We start from the raw sequence: 17,393 nt of genomic DNA on the forward strand, positions 1-17,393 counted from the left end.
ACAAGTTTAATTTGTGGCTGAACTCTCAAACCATAAATCCCAAAATCCAAATCCAACAAAGTGGCCTTTTTTTAAAAGAGTACACATGCACAAACAAAAACAGGCTTTGGAGGGGGAAAAAAAGGTTCCTACCTGGAAAAACACAGCCATGGCTGCAATGATCCTCTTCTCTCTCAGAGCTGCACTGAGGCTGTCAAAGTCATCTGAGTTGTACATGTAGATCTGCATCTGTGACAGACAGAAACATTGCGTTAGGGACAGAAAAATTCCATAAATACGTGAAAACTGACATTTTGATCATTCTGTTGCATTCAGACCCTTTGAAACGTAGGCATATTCGTAAGAAGGCAATGACCAAAGAAATGTACCACAAATTACAAAAAAAAATCAATAAAAAATGGCACAAAAAAATCAATAAAAAATGGCACAAAAAAATAAATAAAAGGAGAAGAGAAAATGACCTAAATATGAGTTTTAAAAAAGAGGGGAGGATTATTAGAAAATAAAAAAAATAGGGAAAGTGTCTAGAAAACTGTGTGTATTATTAGAATAATTTTATATTTAAAATTATATTACAGAAAAAAACGTACATAAAATATATTAAAGAAAAACATATATGCTTTCTCATTTTCAGGACTTTTTTTGTTGTTTTTTGGCAGTGGTTCATGCTTATTTTAAGGTAGTTTTCTGGTGACATTTTCACAGTTTTTCACATTTTTGGAACTTTGGCCCTCAATTTGCCCAGGTTTCAGAGGGTTAACAACTTTAATTCTCATGCTGATGATGTTACCATCAAATTTGCTTCTGTAAAACAACATGAGGCACATGTAGGACGAAATGAATGGCTAAACTAAAAGTTTTTATAAAAAACCTTTCATAGTTTGTATAGAATATTACTGCAAAGACTAAAGTGTAAAAAGTGTTAAATAAAAGGAACTCTTCTATACAGTCCATGACAACTGGCACATTTTTTATCTTAATTCATAAGTAGATATCTCAACACTTCCTGTAGTTAAATACAAGCCAAACAGAGAGTCTAATTAGTGCTCCTGATTATGTGTATACCGGCAATTCACACACACACACACACACACACACACACACACACACACACACACACACAGACACACGCACACTCGGCCTGCTATCCTTTGCAACCCAGCAACTGCTGAATTCCAATATTCTACTGCTGGGAGCAGCACCTTTATGTGCAGAAGTGCAGCCCAGTTTTTAATAAGACTTTAAAACTGATGAAAACGCCCAACAGAAGGAAAACTCCACATTGCAGTTTTTCTGTGAGATTTTCTCAAAGTAATGTGGGCTAAACAAGCTGGCAACATATGGAATCAACAGCTCGGGGCTTCATACTGAGGGAATGAGTCAGCTGAAAATCTGCACTCCACTGCTTAGTCAGTGTTTGTGTAATTGCAAGAATGACAAAAAACTGCAGTTAATGATTTATATGCAACTGGTGATGCAGTAGTAAATAGGAGATCGGTGAACTTTGACCTCTGGTGTGGCACCTGTTTTTCTTTCAAACTTGTTAACTGTTAACTATTCATCAAACAAAGCTTTAAACCTGTAGTTTTTAGAAATAGTCTGTTTTAATCTCCTGCATTTAAAAAAAGCTGAAATATAAAGAAATGCAAACAAAGCATAATTTGAATTTCAGATTATTTAATTGAGGGATAAATTCTCTATATATCCTTACTGTAAATTGTTTGAATTTGCAATGAAAACTGAATCTTTTGACTTGTTAAACTCCTTTTAAAAAATATGATTCCCTGTTTTGTGTTGTTCAGCTTAGTTTAGTAAAAAATTGAACTACAGATAGATTGATAGAGAGATAGCTAGATGGATAGATGGATGGATGGATAGACGGACAGACAGGGGTTAAAAAAAAAAAGTACAGTCCATTACGTTGACTTGCTGATTATCAAATCAATCTAATGCTTTGGAGGCACAACAATTTTATTGCCAATGAATGTAAGGTTAGAAAAATACACTTCTTAACATATTTTTTATTTAACATAACTTCCAATATAAAACACTCCCAGCTCTAATCCTGTTCTGAATTCAATTTCTTTAAAATAATACATATTTAAAAGAGCTATTATATAGTAATGAAAGTAATGTAATGTAATGATGAGAAGTAGCGTTGGTTGTTACATTGAATGTATGGTCTTTAAAAATGCCTAAAATGCTATAGAAATTCATTGGCAAAAATCTGTATGAGCCCTGTTCAGAGAGGGTCTGATTCAACGTTAGGATCACTTTGAAGGCTGTGCTGCTGCCGAATCGTATCACATTATACTGACAAGTGTTTCTATTATTTTGTCCATCCTGTTTTTATCAGTGAGGGCAGCTGAATAACAGAAACATGTCTCTAAATCAACACAAACTGAACATTCTAACCTTCCTGAGGGAGGATTTATTACAGGGATGTTGTATCAGACTGCATTAGTTTCGGCTGGCTGTACCTAATAAACTGGACACTAAATGTATATTGCTGATTTTGGTTATGGGATGGGATTTTTTTTAACCATCATATTCAATTACCTGTTAACCCATTAACTGGACAAACTAATTGTTCTACCACTTTAAGTAAGATTATATAAACACAATGTTTAAGTAAAAGTGAAAGTAAATTGTCTTCGCTATTTGTGTTGAAGAGATAACCAGGTTGCAGCCTGAAGTCAATAATACTGTGAAATGGACTTGGACGATGTGTTGTTCCTCAGTGAAAACCAATGAGTACACACACACACACACACACACACACACACACACACACGCGCACACACACACACACACACACACACACACACACAGAAAACTGGTCAAACAGTCAGCCACTATTCGGTTGTCATGGTGATATGGAGGCATGACGCATTTAGGCACACAGCAAATGTTGAAATGAAAAACACATTATCGTGCCTGTGTGTGTGTGTGTGCATGTCTATAGAAACAGTGTTCATATGCACATTCGCAGTGTCTAGGAACACCTTCCTGCATGCCAAAAGCAATTCTGGGGTCTTTTTCCTCGCCAAGATCAACGCTGCCAATATCACTTGTCTCGCATTTTCTCCAGCTTGCTAATCCGCACATAAAGAGCCCTGTGCATCGCTTTTTGATCTACTCGCGAAGTAAACAGTTGTCAAGCAGCCTGATATAGAGTCTGTTTGGTGAATTTATAGCAGAGACGGCTCAACTGGAACAACACATTCCCCCAAATGGGTATTAATTAAAGTCAACGTGGGGGACTGTGCTGGTGAATGTAGCAGTGAGAACAATTAGAATCACTTTAAACACAGCAGTATTTGCCTTTATGATGCTGATGTGTGTTTTCCCACATAGTGAAATGAGATGGTGTTGGCATAAAGCAGATGAAAGACTGGATTTTACTCTGCTGCTGATATGAATACAACATTCATCCATCTGTGAGAGTTAAAAGTGAGTGACATCAAGAGTTTAAAATGTGGTAGCTACTGGGGCCCTTTAGTTTCAGTGTGAACTCATTCATTAGAAATGAATTACAATGTTAAATTCCAGCCTGTTCTCGTTACGATGTCGTCAATGACCGCCACTCTATTAGTGGCTTCGGCATAAGATACCAGTGCCAGAAGCCACCTTTCATGGCAGTATGAGCCGCCTCTGGCAGTGTCACTTTGTAGTATAGCCAGATGGATCCTTTCATGGTGTTATGATACACTGCTGTTCTGCGGGAAGGCACCTGGAGTGGCAGTATGATGGGCAAAATGCGGCAGGACAGAACCAGGCCATATGATACACGGCTGGACAGTGTCAAGTTGAAACGCTACTGGTAACAATATTATATCAGGAGCTTTCGGGGTCCCGTGGGCAGGAAGGGTAGTGAATACGTCCAACAAAGCCAATGAACTTCAGACTTTCATACTGGAGCCCGGTGTTTGCTTCCTGTATGAATATGGAGCCAAACCATTATGTTTTTTTTCTAGACCTTGCCAATGCTGTTGTTGACACCCTAGTGTTAGTTGGTACTTACCTTTGTTGCCTAAATATAACTACATGCTTTTTCTGCCTATACCCAACTATGTGCTTTTGGTGACATCCCAGCATTGGATGCATCCTGGAACGTCAACAGCAGACACGGGCGAATTCCTAGAGTGTAATATGTAAATCCAAGAACCATCTGACAAAGCGACAATATGTGACGACGTGGGATGTGAACATGATGTAAATACACAACACTAGCTACTGAGTAATGAAGTCATTTTGATAGGATACATAGGATTACACAAATCATGGAATTATTTGGGGGACTTAACATATTTTAAGTTTACTTTATATATTTTTCTTTTATTACTTTTACCCTCTATAGATTTTTTAGCATTTTACAACTACAGTCTGTTTAAAGAGGACCTATTATGCTAATTTTCTACATCATTTTTGTATATTCAGTTACCACTAACACATGTTGACATGCTAAATGGTACTTCTGTCCCTCTACAATAACTGCCAGTCAGCTCTGATTGGTCAGCATTTCTGAGTGTTCCCTTTTTCAGTTGTCTGCAACATCACTGCAGCAAAATAGCTGAACTTTTTACTCTGAACAATAAACAATGAAAGCTTCTATACAAGAAGAGGAGAAAATTAAGAACATCACAAACCAAGATTACAAGTTTCTCTTATGTTAGCATGTAGCTACATGCCATTAGCAGTGTACTTGCAGCTGTAATGGAGAATAGCGACACTTTCTACTATGAAAAATCACCAAGGAAAGAGTTTAAACACAACCAGACATATTTCAGCAGGAAAATGATCTGAAATTGGGGAGAAATTAACAACATCATCAACCAAGATTACATGTTTCCCTTAGCATGTAGCTACATGTAGCAGTGTACTTGCAGCTCAAAAGGAGAACAGCACCTTCTACCATAATAAAAATCACTAATAAACATAACCAGACGTGTTCAGGTGGGAATATGTTCAGAAAACTGGTAGAAATTTACAACCTTGACAACTAAATTTTCATGTTTTCCTAGCGTTAGCATTTACCCGCATTTAGCAGTGTAGGCTACATGCTCTAAACAGTTGCAGTAACATTCAAGGGGCAGGTAACCATATAAAGAAATGCAGTACACTATAGCGTCATAGTGTAGCCAGAGAATAAAAAAAAAAAAACAGGTGGAAACAGAATGTTTAAAACAGGGCAAAACCTGAGGGTTGTGCTCACAGGGATTATTTCTACATACATTTACCTCATTAGTAAAAATGTTGGCCATGTTTAATTAACCTTCTTCTTTATAACACTATATATCACTGTCTATATATCCCAGTCACTGGGAGAGTGGATACGATGATTTGCTTTGAATGATGCTACAGCTACATACATTTTCTCACTTCTCTGATTAAATGGGAAATAAACAGCAGACTGGGGGTTTCAGTATTAAGCTGGGACCGTTTATTGTGGAGTGTCTCCAGGACACAGAGCTGATAACAACCAGCAGGATAAGACCCATTTTGTATATTTAATCATTTGTAACTCCTCCTCTAGTCTAGGCTGGTCTCGCACAGATTGCAGAAATGTACAATGCCAACTTTTAATTCTGACGCTTGCATAGAATGATTTCAGGTGGATTGTCTGTTGAAGCTAACCGTAGTCAACTGAAATAGTGTAGTAGTGAATCAGAATAGTTCTGCCATGAAGATCATGATAGCACTTTGCAAAATTTTTATTTGCTACTAATAAAAAAAAGTGACATTTTTTGCCAAAACTGTGGTTGACGTTTTCTTGGTTTGAAGGGAGGGTGAGTCTGGATCATCATTTAGGCAAACTGTCCTGATGCTCCAGACCCTCAGACGACCAGCTCACCCAAGGTCTACTGTGTGGCAATAACACTGAGATATGATAAATAACACATTTGTTTGGTAAAATGTACAATAAAACACAAAATAAACTAAAAATCATATAAACCCTAACATAGCTCCTGCACTTTTAACTTATCTGGTGGTCTTCTCTTGTACAAGGGCCCTGTGTTAATTTCTAACTCTGATACATTTCATGCAGCACTAGGTCAGAACTCGCACGCTTTCAGCATATTGTGCCGTATCTTACACCTGGCGCAAAGCAGCAGTTGCCGTGTTTCATGGCCAGCGCCCATGTTGTGTAAGTAGCAAATGTACATGTGCCCATCTGTGTGCCCATGGGAGTGTAGGTCTTAAAATAAGGTGTGACCATGCGTAATGTCTGCATGGTACTATTTTGAGGCAGCAGAAGGTGACTGTGCTATTGACCATCAAAAACCTGGTCTGAAGTAAGTATTTTCCTGCTTTTTAAAGGGTTCATTATCCAGATAGTAAGATGTGCCTTCAGGCAGGTTGACAATATGTGTACCCTCTGCTTGTTACACACAAATAATCCGTCATATATGAGGAAAATATTAATGACATATTCTAAAAATCGAACATAGCGGAACACAGAGCAGAGCTGCTGTCTGACTCCAACATCAGGAGAGTAGCTGTGCACATTTACGCAAGAGGAATAGCACAACTTCATTGATTCTTCATAAGTTAAAGTTAAGTTCTTTTTCCTCTGTCAAGTTTAGGAAACAGAACTTAACTATAGTTTTTATTTTTGCTGCTTAAATGTCAATATTTGCTGCAGTGACATTACTGTTATTTTTCTTCACTTTAGCAGAAAACCGCTCACTGCTCCAGCTCACAGAACCCGCCATGTACATAGCACGGCACCAGCTGCAGGTACGCCTGACTTTTAAATGGAGATGACACTGATTGGTTGAATTCATGTTGCACACCCCAAACACAACTATGATCAATTAAGGGACTCAATACAACCCCTTTGCCCTTTGAGCTTTTCTTTGTGCACAGAATATGTGCCAATTAACCAGCAAAAGTGGAGTTGGACACATTCTAATCATTTAGACAATCATTTAAAAAGGGCCCACAATGTACATTTAACACACAAATGCGATAGCCATATCAACGTGATTCACCTTTGCCTTATTACACATCAAACACAGAGATTAACGTTCATCTGGAATCCTGTATCAGTGTACATCCAATTTTCACTATTTTGACAATCCAGGAAGAAAAACAACTATTTTTCGCTTCTAAATAGTCACCCCACTATGTTCACCAGCTACTCACTATTTTTGTTTGTCTGCTTGAGCAGGGCAAGAAGTGAAGAGCGGGTTTATCAGCTTTTTAGCTAGAAACAGGTGCCTGCTACAGCTGCAAACGAGGTTGATGAGAGCTGTGGGAGTAAACCATAACAGTAAAGTTGCAGGCTGTAAAACCAACCCTCAAGCTCATTAATCCAGACGTGCATATAGGAATGTTTAGAGGTTAAATACTTTTTGTTTGTGCTTCTTCAAGTCTCATTGTGTCTGTCTCATTTCTATATTTACCATTCATATTGTGTTGTGATGACTCAAACCCACTAAATACACACAGATATACATACATATATATATATGTATATACATTTTTCCAGTTTTTCTGGGGGGGATAGAAAATTATGCACTTGACAGGTATGGTTGAATATTTCAATCAGATGGAAGGGTGCGGCCATGATGAAGACCATGGTATCTTGAGTACAAATGTCACTCAGTGTAAACATCCAACACGATGGCATCCCAATGCATTGCATATCACCACTTTGTCAGTCGACTTTCGCTTTTACATGTTACGCTCTAAGTATCCTCCTGCATTTGCTGTAACATTGCAATCCATGCTGAAACCAGTGCTGAGATCTCAACACAAGTGCATGGTTAGGATTAGGCAACAAAACACTTGACAACCAATGCCTGGACATCAACACAAGTGCATGGTTAGGATTAGGCAACAAAACACTTTTGTAGGTTCTGTAAAAAACATTACAGTTTTGCTCTACATTCATACAGGAGGCAAACAACAGGATACAGGGTAAAAGTCTGAGTATTGTTGGACCAATGCACCACCCCTACCGCCCACCCAATAGGGACCTTTCAGCTCCTTTGTTACTGGCAGCATTTCAACCTGACGCTGTACAGCAGGGTATCATATGGCTGTGACAGCTTGCTGGCCGGGTTATCAACTGATGCCCACCAACCGTGTATCATACAGCATGCCAGGGCTGTCCAGCTGACTGGTGGCTCTTCATAACACCGCAAAAGGCTCCATCGGCCGCAACAGAAACTGTTGCTGCCCAACAGCATATCGTGCTGTGGCTCTTGGCATCAGTATAATATGCTGAAATCACTGACAAAGGCGCAGTATTTCTCGACTTGGGAATGATAATGGGTTGGAGCATTATACACTTTACCGCCAAACATACAATGCAGTAAAACAGAATGGAAAACAAGTGGGTCTTTTTTCTCAAGACTATAAGCCTTTCAAAATGTCCAGAAGACAAACTGTTCATCCATGTTGGTAGCAAAAAAACACAAGCACCATCATCAAGTGTACATACAACTGAGACATCATTTTCTCATCCACTCACTTGTTTGTTTCCTCTCTAAATCAAGCCTTAACCCCACTGCTCTCTCTGGATTGAGACAGTGTGTTAGAGATATTACTTGTGAGGCAGTCGTTGCGTTGCGGTCTGCCCTGAGCCTTCACCCTGCCAACACAAACCTATGTGTGTCACTGCTCATTTAGCATTTGGCCCACTGCACCACTTTCTCCATATTTATAAGAGAGGGAGGCTTCCAGCATGCAAACACAACTACAGGAGCGTCTGCCAAGACTTGAGGACAGACAGCGCAGGCGGAGGATTCAGACCGCCAGCAACAACATCACCACGCTGATGTCGATTGGTCGATAGTTGCTTTACGATGGCTAGCTGTGGTACCAACTGTGCACAGATGGGACACATCACTGCTGCTACAGGGTGTCTGCAGATGGCCTGTTAAATTAAATGCATTATGAGGCTTATTTAACACCAAATATAATAAATTTGAGTTTTGAACAAATCATCATAAAAATGGGGGTGATAACTTGCTGAGAAGGGCCTTATATTACTACGTATGAAGCACACTTTTCTGTACTTTATTTGGAGCTTTTTAAATCACAGTTTGGGCATCTTTATTCAGAGAAAGTGAAATCTTAGTGCTGCAGGATACAAAGGGCCCTTTTCTGCCCTTTCCTTGGCTTGCACAAAGCACAAAGTTTCCCAGTTTTATACAGAAAAACATGACTGGCCTGACCTCGGCACCACCCAACACCTTTGCAGTGAACTGGAAAGCCAAATGCGAGCCAGACCTAATCATTCAACATCAGTGTTGGACCTCTATGGTGCTCTTGGGGGAATTCTTGTGAACTGGAGCAACACTCTGCAGCCAGGTGCCAAAATCCGGTGGAAAGTCTTAAACTAGAAGAGTGGAAGCTGTTCTATCAGCAGATTAATGGGAAGGGTTTTATGTGGCACATAAAGACGGAGTTGGACACATATATGACTACTAGATAAAGTCGTTTTTTACATCTGGGGTACTGGTGTAAAAAAAACTATTACTTTAAAAAAAGATGGTGGATGAAGAGACACCAATGTCTGAAAATATAGAGCTGGTGGTAAGCTGGATAATAAAATAATTCTCAGTCAGCACTACACTATTTTACTTCTTCTCACACTTTTTTTCCTTTTTTCCTTCCTGAAATGTGATATCCAAGTCCCGATTTGTATCATTTAACAACGACTGGCCCAAATTGAAATGGACTGACTCCCACTTGGTCCAATTAATCATTAGGCCCAAATCATAATTATAATCAGCCTAACAATCATAATGTGTGACTCCACCTTTTAGCTGAGAGCCAGATTTGTGAGGCTGCTGAGCAATGGGATACAAGGGCTGTTACATGGATAGGTTACAAGATAAATGAGAAATCATTTGCATTGTTCCCCTTCACTCAAACATGTTCTGTGTCTATTTATGTCAACTAAAATATCTGATCTTGAGTTTACTGACATGTATCTGTACAGTTTGTCAAGAGAGACGTGTTTTCACATTCCTCTACTGAAGAGGGCAATGTCTGTGTACTTCCTAATCAGTGGGCTCTGAGTTGAAAATCTGAGGTTTATTTGACCCATCCCCCCTCCGCGACTGACCTACAGGGATTTTCAGCACCTTATATTACATTGTTACTGGCAGCGTTTCAAACTGACGATGCCTGGTGGCGTATCATACCACCGTGACAGGTGCTGTCCGCACTTGGTGTAAAATTACAGCTCTGGGTGGCATATCACAAAAGATAACTTTTGGTGTTGGTGTCCAAAGCTAAAATCACTGACTAAGCTGTGTTATTTGACGACTTGGGAATGAGAATGGGCTGCAATATCACAATGTGCATCCTACATAATTGTTTTATTTATTTATTTTCTTAAATAATCCCAACATTTTTGTTATTCTTGTAACAAAAATGTTGGGTTCCCTTTGGACTGTGTTAGGTTGTTCGAGCTTGACAGAGCAATCAGATCAGACCCAGTCCATACTCATACCCAAGTCATCGAGTACCACCGCTTTATCAGTGATTATAGCATCAGACCCCGACGCCAAATGCCACCTGTCACGGCTGCATGATATGTGGCTGGATGGCGTCAGGTTGAAACGCTGCTGATAACGACGTGATAGAAGGTCCCTATAGGGGAGACGGGAGGGGTGGTGGATGTGTCCCGCAAACCACAGACCTGCTGTTTGCTGTTTGCCATTTGCTTTTGTGTCTAAACCTAACCACCACTATTTGATGCCTAATCCTAACCATGTGCTTTTGTTGACATGCCAGCATTGGCATCCTGTAATGTCAGTAGCTCAGAAGGATACCTTGAGCCTAATATGTAGACACGAAAATCTACTAATGTGACAACTTGGGATGACGTGTTGTAATACCAGGTGTCAGTGAAATCATGTTAAGTCATAGTAGGATGCAATCTGGATATGAGACACGTTTCAATGCAACAGGGGGTCAAAGTAATCAATTTCTTGTTGTAACAATGTAATAACTCACCTCTGTCCGATGCTGATGACACGCAGAGCCACAGCACGAATTAAAGAGGACGGACTTGTTTCATAAGCTGTTCTGGATAAATGTGTCATCAAAAATGTAACAGTGTTCAATCACTCTGCTGCGCTGCTCATTAATCCAGCCATAGGCAGACAGTAATGTGGCTCAGGTCTGTAATTGACTACTCCAATGGTGAACTCTATCATGTTGTAATGGTGGGAGTCACCACTTTGTGCTCATGTTTGTCTTTGGAATGTCTTTGAACCAACTCTCCTTGCATATCAATATTCCCCACTGGCACCACAATGAGTCTGTCAAATATCTCTTCTCTCACCTTCTTGTGATTCCTATGATCTGCCAAAATATTGAAAAAACCCTTATCAATAACATGAGGCAGGAAAAGCTATAATTTGTAGTTATAGAGTGAGGGGCAAAGAAAGACAAAGAAAGAGAGAAAGAAACAGGTAAATGCTGCTCTGGGAGGAGTAGAGAGGGAGAGGAGGAGGAAGCCTCCTTCTCAGCGATCAGCCTTAGGGGGCCTGTAACAGCACCTCTCCCTTCCTGGAGTTCAAAAGCCTGAGTGGGAGAGGGAGAGGGAGAGACACTGTTGAGCCTGGAGGCAAGCCATCTCAACACCAAACAACTGATTTATTTTCTGCTCAGAAAAACACTTTGGAGAGGAAAGGGGAACCCCCTGTCGCTCCCGAGGCAAGCAGGGTCCACTTTCCTACTTTTACATCTTCACAGCAGGCCAACAGACATCATCACGCAGCCAGTCTGAAGCCCGCTGCAGACTGAGCTGCAACCTGTAATCAGAGCCAGAGGAAGGCTGATGGGCGGGTCACGGCCCTGGTTAAAAATGCCTCCTTTATGCTCCGTCTGCCCCGAGTGAACAGGAACACTGTCTAGAACAACATCCCCACAGTGATAATCTCAAGCACCTCAAACACACTGTTTAAAAAAACAAAAAAAACAAAGGTAAAAAGGAAGTGACCCGGCCAGCTCATTAGGACCAATCAGAACCTCTCTGTGTCACTATGACGCAGTCTGGGCTTTGAGTGAACTCGGAGAGGTGAAACAGCAGAGAAGAAAAGACAGGCATACAACATGGGCTCTCAACCTTAATATATAAAGCTCCGAATCTATTCAAGGCCAAAGGTCCGATAGTGATTTATTATAGTGATATCAAAGATAAAATGATACGTTTTTGCCCAGCACCCAGGCCACTCAGAGAGAGGCGTCAGTAGCTCTCTCTGCTGTGTTACAGGTCTCACAAACAACTTGTTTTTTTGATTTATAGAAAGATTTTAAATGTTGAAGTTTCGTTGTCTTCACCTCTGTATTCTGAGGATATTGCTGTTTGAAATGTCTGTACTTTGTGTCATAGTGGCATTTTAACATTTCCACTCTTCACAACTGTCAACACATGGGCTTCATGCTGGATTGGGGCAAAATGAAAGCAAATTTCTCTGTTCACTCGTGGTTAAAAAGTTCGGTTTTCCTGGTTAACTTTTTTTTTCTTTGCACATTTGGATAGTGACATCCTTACCACAATGGCGACATAATGTACACTGACAGAAGAAGCCGAAGTCCTGCTTTCTGGTACCCGCAAGACAGAACATGAACGCCCGTTAGCAATTAACTAACTTGCTAATTTTGACGCCTGTTAGCTGACCCTTAAACTCTGACACCTGATGACCTCAACGTCATACAGACGATGGCTGTCAATGTTTGTAAGAGCTACTTAAGTAAACATATGTTCTTAGAATTGGTTCGGTAAATTAAGGATAATATAGGTTTCGATTTAAGTTTATATAAATAAATAATAATGATACTAATATATGATAACAGTATCATATGTTTGTTACACTTCAACATCCCGTGGTCAAATGAAACTGTGTCTATGAGGGCAACCCCCCCCCCTTCCCCCAAAAAGCAAAAAACATAATAATCGTTCATTAAGCATAATCGAGGTAACCTGTTCAATTAATCGTGATATTGATTTGAGTTATAATTGCCCAACCCTACTGCTCATATCACCAATGAGTTTCATGATTGAAATAGATCTGGTGTTTTACAATGGTGGCCAGTTCAGTTCACTGGAAAAAACAACAGACCAATGAGGGCTCTGTGAGATTAAGAATTTTACACAGCTTACAAAACTACATCCATAAAACACAGAAACAGAAAAATGGCAACAACAGTGGATGAGATCAATGCAGTGTGTGTGTGCGTGTGTGTGTGTGTGTGTGTGTGTGTGTGTGTGTGTGTGTGTGTGAATGTGTGTGATATCATCATCAAACACAGATGTGATGTAGTGTAATGTACTCAATGAAGCATTAATATGTGGGAAGGTAAGCACAGGAGACAGACTCTCACCATGAACAGGCTGCAGTGATGAATAAGGCAGGCCGCACTGCTGACACCTTAATGCATCATTATTATAGATGTTCTAAGTGGTTTCTGAGGGAGGGGAGGACGAGCTGATTTAAAGCTAACAGCCAACCTGAAAACTAAACGCAAATGCATTCATTCTGAGATGTTACCAGATTCTATTATCTATCACTGAACAACTCTCGTCATGCAGGGACTCAGAGAACAAAGCCTGCGTCAATCACGTCTTTGAATACCATCCAAATCCACATACAGTCTTCAAAATGGAAGAGGAAGTGAATTCCAAATACATTTTGGAAGTTAAATATGAAATGTCTTATCAAAGACAACATGTGTTCAACCCTCTGTCCTACAAATTACATTCATATTTGGATATTTAGCGTAAGCAAAATACACTTTGGAGGACCCAATGAGCTTTTCTTTAACTTAAGTTTATTAATATTCATAATCTGCTCACATCATTTTCACAGCTAGCACTTTTATTTATTTATTATTTCTGTGGCCAACAATTAAAACAACTTAGAGAAGGGGCCATAATAATAATAATAATAATAATCTTTATTTCCCATATTAAAAACGTCTACACAAGAAAACAAAAGCCAGACACCCATGCAGACCTGACCCCTAATCACATAACCAAAATTTAGAACATTAAAAACATTTAAACACAAATAATAAAATAGCAATGTGCACAAAAACATATGAGTGTGCAAGTTCTAAAACAATCTAAATAAAATGCAACCTCATTTAAGCAGATAAAAACGAAGATTAAAAGAACAACCACGTGTGTAGGCAGATAAGACGCTAATGAAAGAAATAATGCTCTATAAAACAGGCTGAATGCCAATAAAAGAATAAACTCTTGAATGTAAAACAGGTAAAAGTGCAAAGAATATGAAGTGCTTAAAATAGTAAGAAGGCAGAACTAAAACAGGACCGCTATAAAATGCAATGACAAGAAGTTAAAAATGCAACACAGAATAATAATTTTAAGAGAGGACTTTCTTATGAAAGTAAGCTTTAAAGAAGCTCTTAAAACTTTCAGTGGAGTCTGACAATCTCACACTGCGAGGAAGGCTGTTCCAGAGCCAAGGGGCCATAGCTGAAAATGCACAGTCACCCTTTGTTTTCAGTCTTGTTTGTGGGATTGTTAGAAGGTTTTGAGCAGCTGATCTCAGGGGTCTGGCTGGGTGGTGAGGGGTCAGTAGTTCTGTTATGTAATCTGGTGTCAGAACATGGATGGCCTTGTACGTGATTAATACAAAAATAAAATGTATTCTAAAATTATTTGGTAACCAGAGCAGTGATGCCAAAAATTGAGTGATGTAACAGGACCTTCTGGATTTGGTTGATAATCTGGCTGCTTTGTTCTGTACAAGCTTTAACTGTGAAACAGGCAGGTAAAAAGTGAATAACAGTAGTCCAGGTGTGATGATAGAAAAGCAAAAAAAGCAACAAAAAAAACAACAACTGATCTGTATACGGTAATAACATGAAGTTTCTTGTTATTACAATGTGTTTTTCATGTTTTTCAAGAGAAGGCTGCCACACAGGCTGTGATTTTGTCAAGCGTCTCTGTGTGTATTTTCTTTTAAGATCTGGTTGATAATTTCAAAGTCCGTTTAGCTGCAGGTCTGCCAGTTCAGCTGTCAGGATGTCAGGAGATTGTTTTGTGCTTCTGATCTAGATTCAACCAATGGCTTTAGCTTTTGGAAAAGGGTGCCAGGATCACGGAGGGTTTGCATCCTTGTTATCTTCAAGATTGTGAGGATAACAGAAACTGTGTCAATATTCTGTCAAAGGGACTTGTAAACAAGAGTGTACAGAGATAAGAGGGGGGGAAGTGAGAGATTGATAGTCTGATATATGGTGTAATGGAGCGCAGACAGTTCATCGGAAGTTCAAAAGCTAGGATTTTAAGCTTTGAAAGAGGAACTCAGCGGCCCAAAGTTTTATCTGTGAATATTCAAATTTGAGTTTTGTCGGGGGGTCATTTGTTTTTCATAAAATAAAGTGCTGGCTTTTATTTTGTGTACAGATTCTTCTTTAAAATCACACAGTGAACATGTCGTTTTGAAGCTCATAAAGCTAGCACGACAAGCGAACCCAGAGGGGGAAACAGTGCTGCCTTGTTAACTCCAATCACATCACAGACTGTCTCTCTATGCCAAGTTGTAAGTTTTCAATACAGTGGTCAATTGCGGAAAACCTGTGGGACTTTGGAGGCTGCTTACAGTGTTTGTCAGAGCTGCAATCTGGGCTTTTGTGTTTTACATATAAATGAATTCCTTTGGGGCAGGAATTGCTCAAACATTGAGTGGCATCACGAGAGAGGGAACGGGGACGGATGCACAGCAGCCTGACTTCATTTCACTCCACCGTCTGACTTGTCCTCACTCCAACAATGCAAGCCCTGAGGTTACCGATGGCGAGACTGAAGGTGATGAGGGAGATCAGTCACTAAAGGTACACCCTGTGGCCCTGACCCTTCAGTTTTTACAAACTGCTTGTCTGGGTCAAGATAGTGGCCAGGAAATTGAAAAGCCCACATATATAGGAGCAGCAGTGAACTGAATCTGGGAGAAGATAATGCATATGGATGTACTTTTGGATGTTGTTTAGAATTCTGCAGAAAAACATGCACATCACCAAAAGTTTTTTGGTGTTTCGAAGCTTGGATTTGGGTTTACTCTTCAGTGGGTACAAACATGCACACAAATACTCAGCTATTACTCAAAATATGACAATATTCCAAATCTGATACGTTATATCGACAGCATACGGTAAAACACATTTCTAGTCAGACAGGAAACACACAGGACAGGTTTTTTGACATGCCTGGAAATTCTCATTCCAAGTCGTCGCATATTGCCGTTTTGCAGTGGACCTCTGCACCCACATATTTACCTTCTGGGTTACAGTGACGTCAACACAAGCACATGGTGGTATAACGCTGCAAATGGTTATGTTAAGGCAACAAATGCACATGGCGGCCTAAGGCAGGAACTTGACGTCACGTATCATACGGACTTGACAGGTTCTGTCCAGCCACGATCTAAACTGACGCTGCCTGTCCACTCATCATCCAGACACAGCAGGTGCCTATCCGCTGGTGTGTAGTAACACTGAAACCGGTTCTGTGCGGCCACAATGTCAGCTGGTGTCATTCAGTGGCGTATCGTGTGGACATGAAAGGTGGCTTTTTGCATCGGGATCTTGTGTCTTTAGCACTGATGAAGCAGCGGTATTTGAGGACTTTTGAATAAAAGCCGTCTGGGTATGCTCTAATATTGTAACGTTGACCTTTTCAAAAAGGTGACTGAAGGTGTGCATTTGCAGGTTTTGTTTGCATGTTCCAGCAAGTCCACCACTGATGGAAGACTTTCTAGTATGATGCATTTCAAGCAAAATGTCACAAGCAGCTCCAGCCATTCTACTTTCAAATGCTTTGATAAAGACATGTTGGGGCACGTTAATCAGAGCACAGCTATGTGTAAATGTGAATATTAGTGAAATATTCGCTTTCATTACCCATAAAAACAGCTTAGTATGGATAAGGAATAATGTCTTTTTGGAATAAGGACAAAAACTGGGATATTTTGTGCATGTAAATATTGTCTGTGCCATTTTGGCAGTCTCCGGGGACACAAAATGCTAAGCCTTGATGGAGCTAAGGGCTAACGAGCACATTGTCACATTCACAGCCAACTGCAATATTTAAAAGTGTGTCCGTTACGCAAACATGCGCCCCCCACCAAAAAAACCAAGTTTTTTCTCAATGTTCAAAGAGAACGTAGTGGACTTTTTTGCAGTGAGCAAGAAAGTCAGAAGGTTATTAAGTTTTTTAGAATGTTCAGATGTGCCCCCAAATCCCAGCCTAATGGTTGCCCTTGATCATGCAGCAGTCTGGTTATTCCCCATGCATGGGCAACAAGGTTGAGAATTTGATATAAAAAATTGTTTTAGTACATGTCGGAAAAAAACATTTTAGACAACACTCATACATCTCATGATGTTGCTCC

At 39.9% G+C, this 17,393-nt stretch overlaps 1 protein-coding gene across 1 annotated transcript in view; it reads right to left on the bottom strand.

The window, feature by feature from the left end:
- ptprga (protein tyrosine phosphatase receptor type Ga) overlaps window positions 1-17,393 on the bottom strand; it is a 517,840-nt gene that overhangs the window by 141,564 nt on the left and 358,883 nt on the right. Inside the window, exon 5 of the mRNA XM_042498811.1 lies at window positions 133-228. Coding sequence (XP_042354745.1) covers window positions 133-228 — 96 coding nt within the window. The remainder of the gene's footprint in view (window positions 1-132; window positions 229-17,393) is intronic.

This window comes from Plectropomus leopardus, chromosome 2, assembly GCF_008729295.1.
Source record: "Plectropomus leopardus isolate mb chromosome 2, YSFRI_Pleo_2.0, whole genome shotgun sequence".
NCBI lineage: Eukaryota > Metazoa > Chordata > Actinopteri > Perciformes > Serranidae > Plectropomus > Plectropomus leopardus.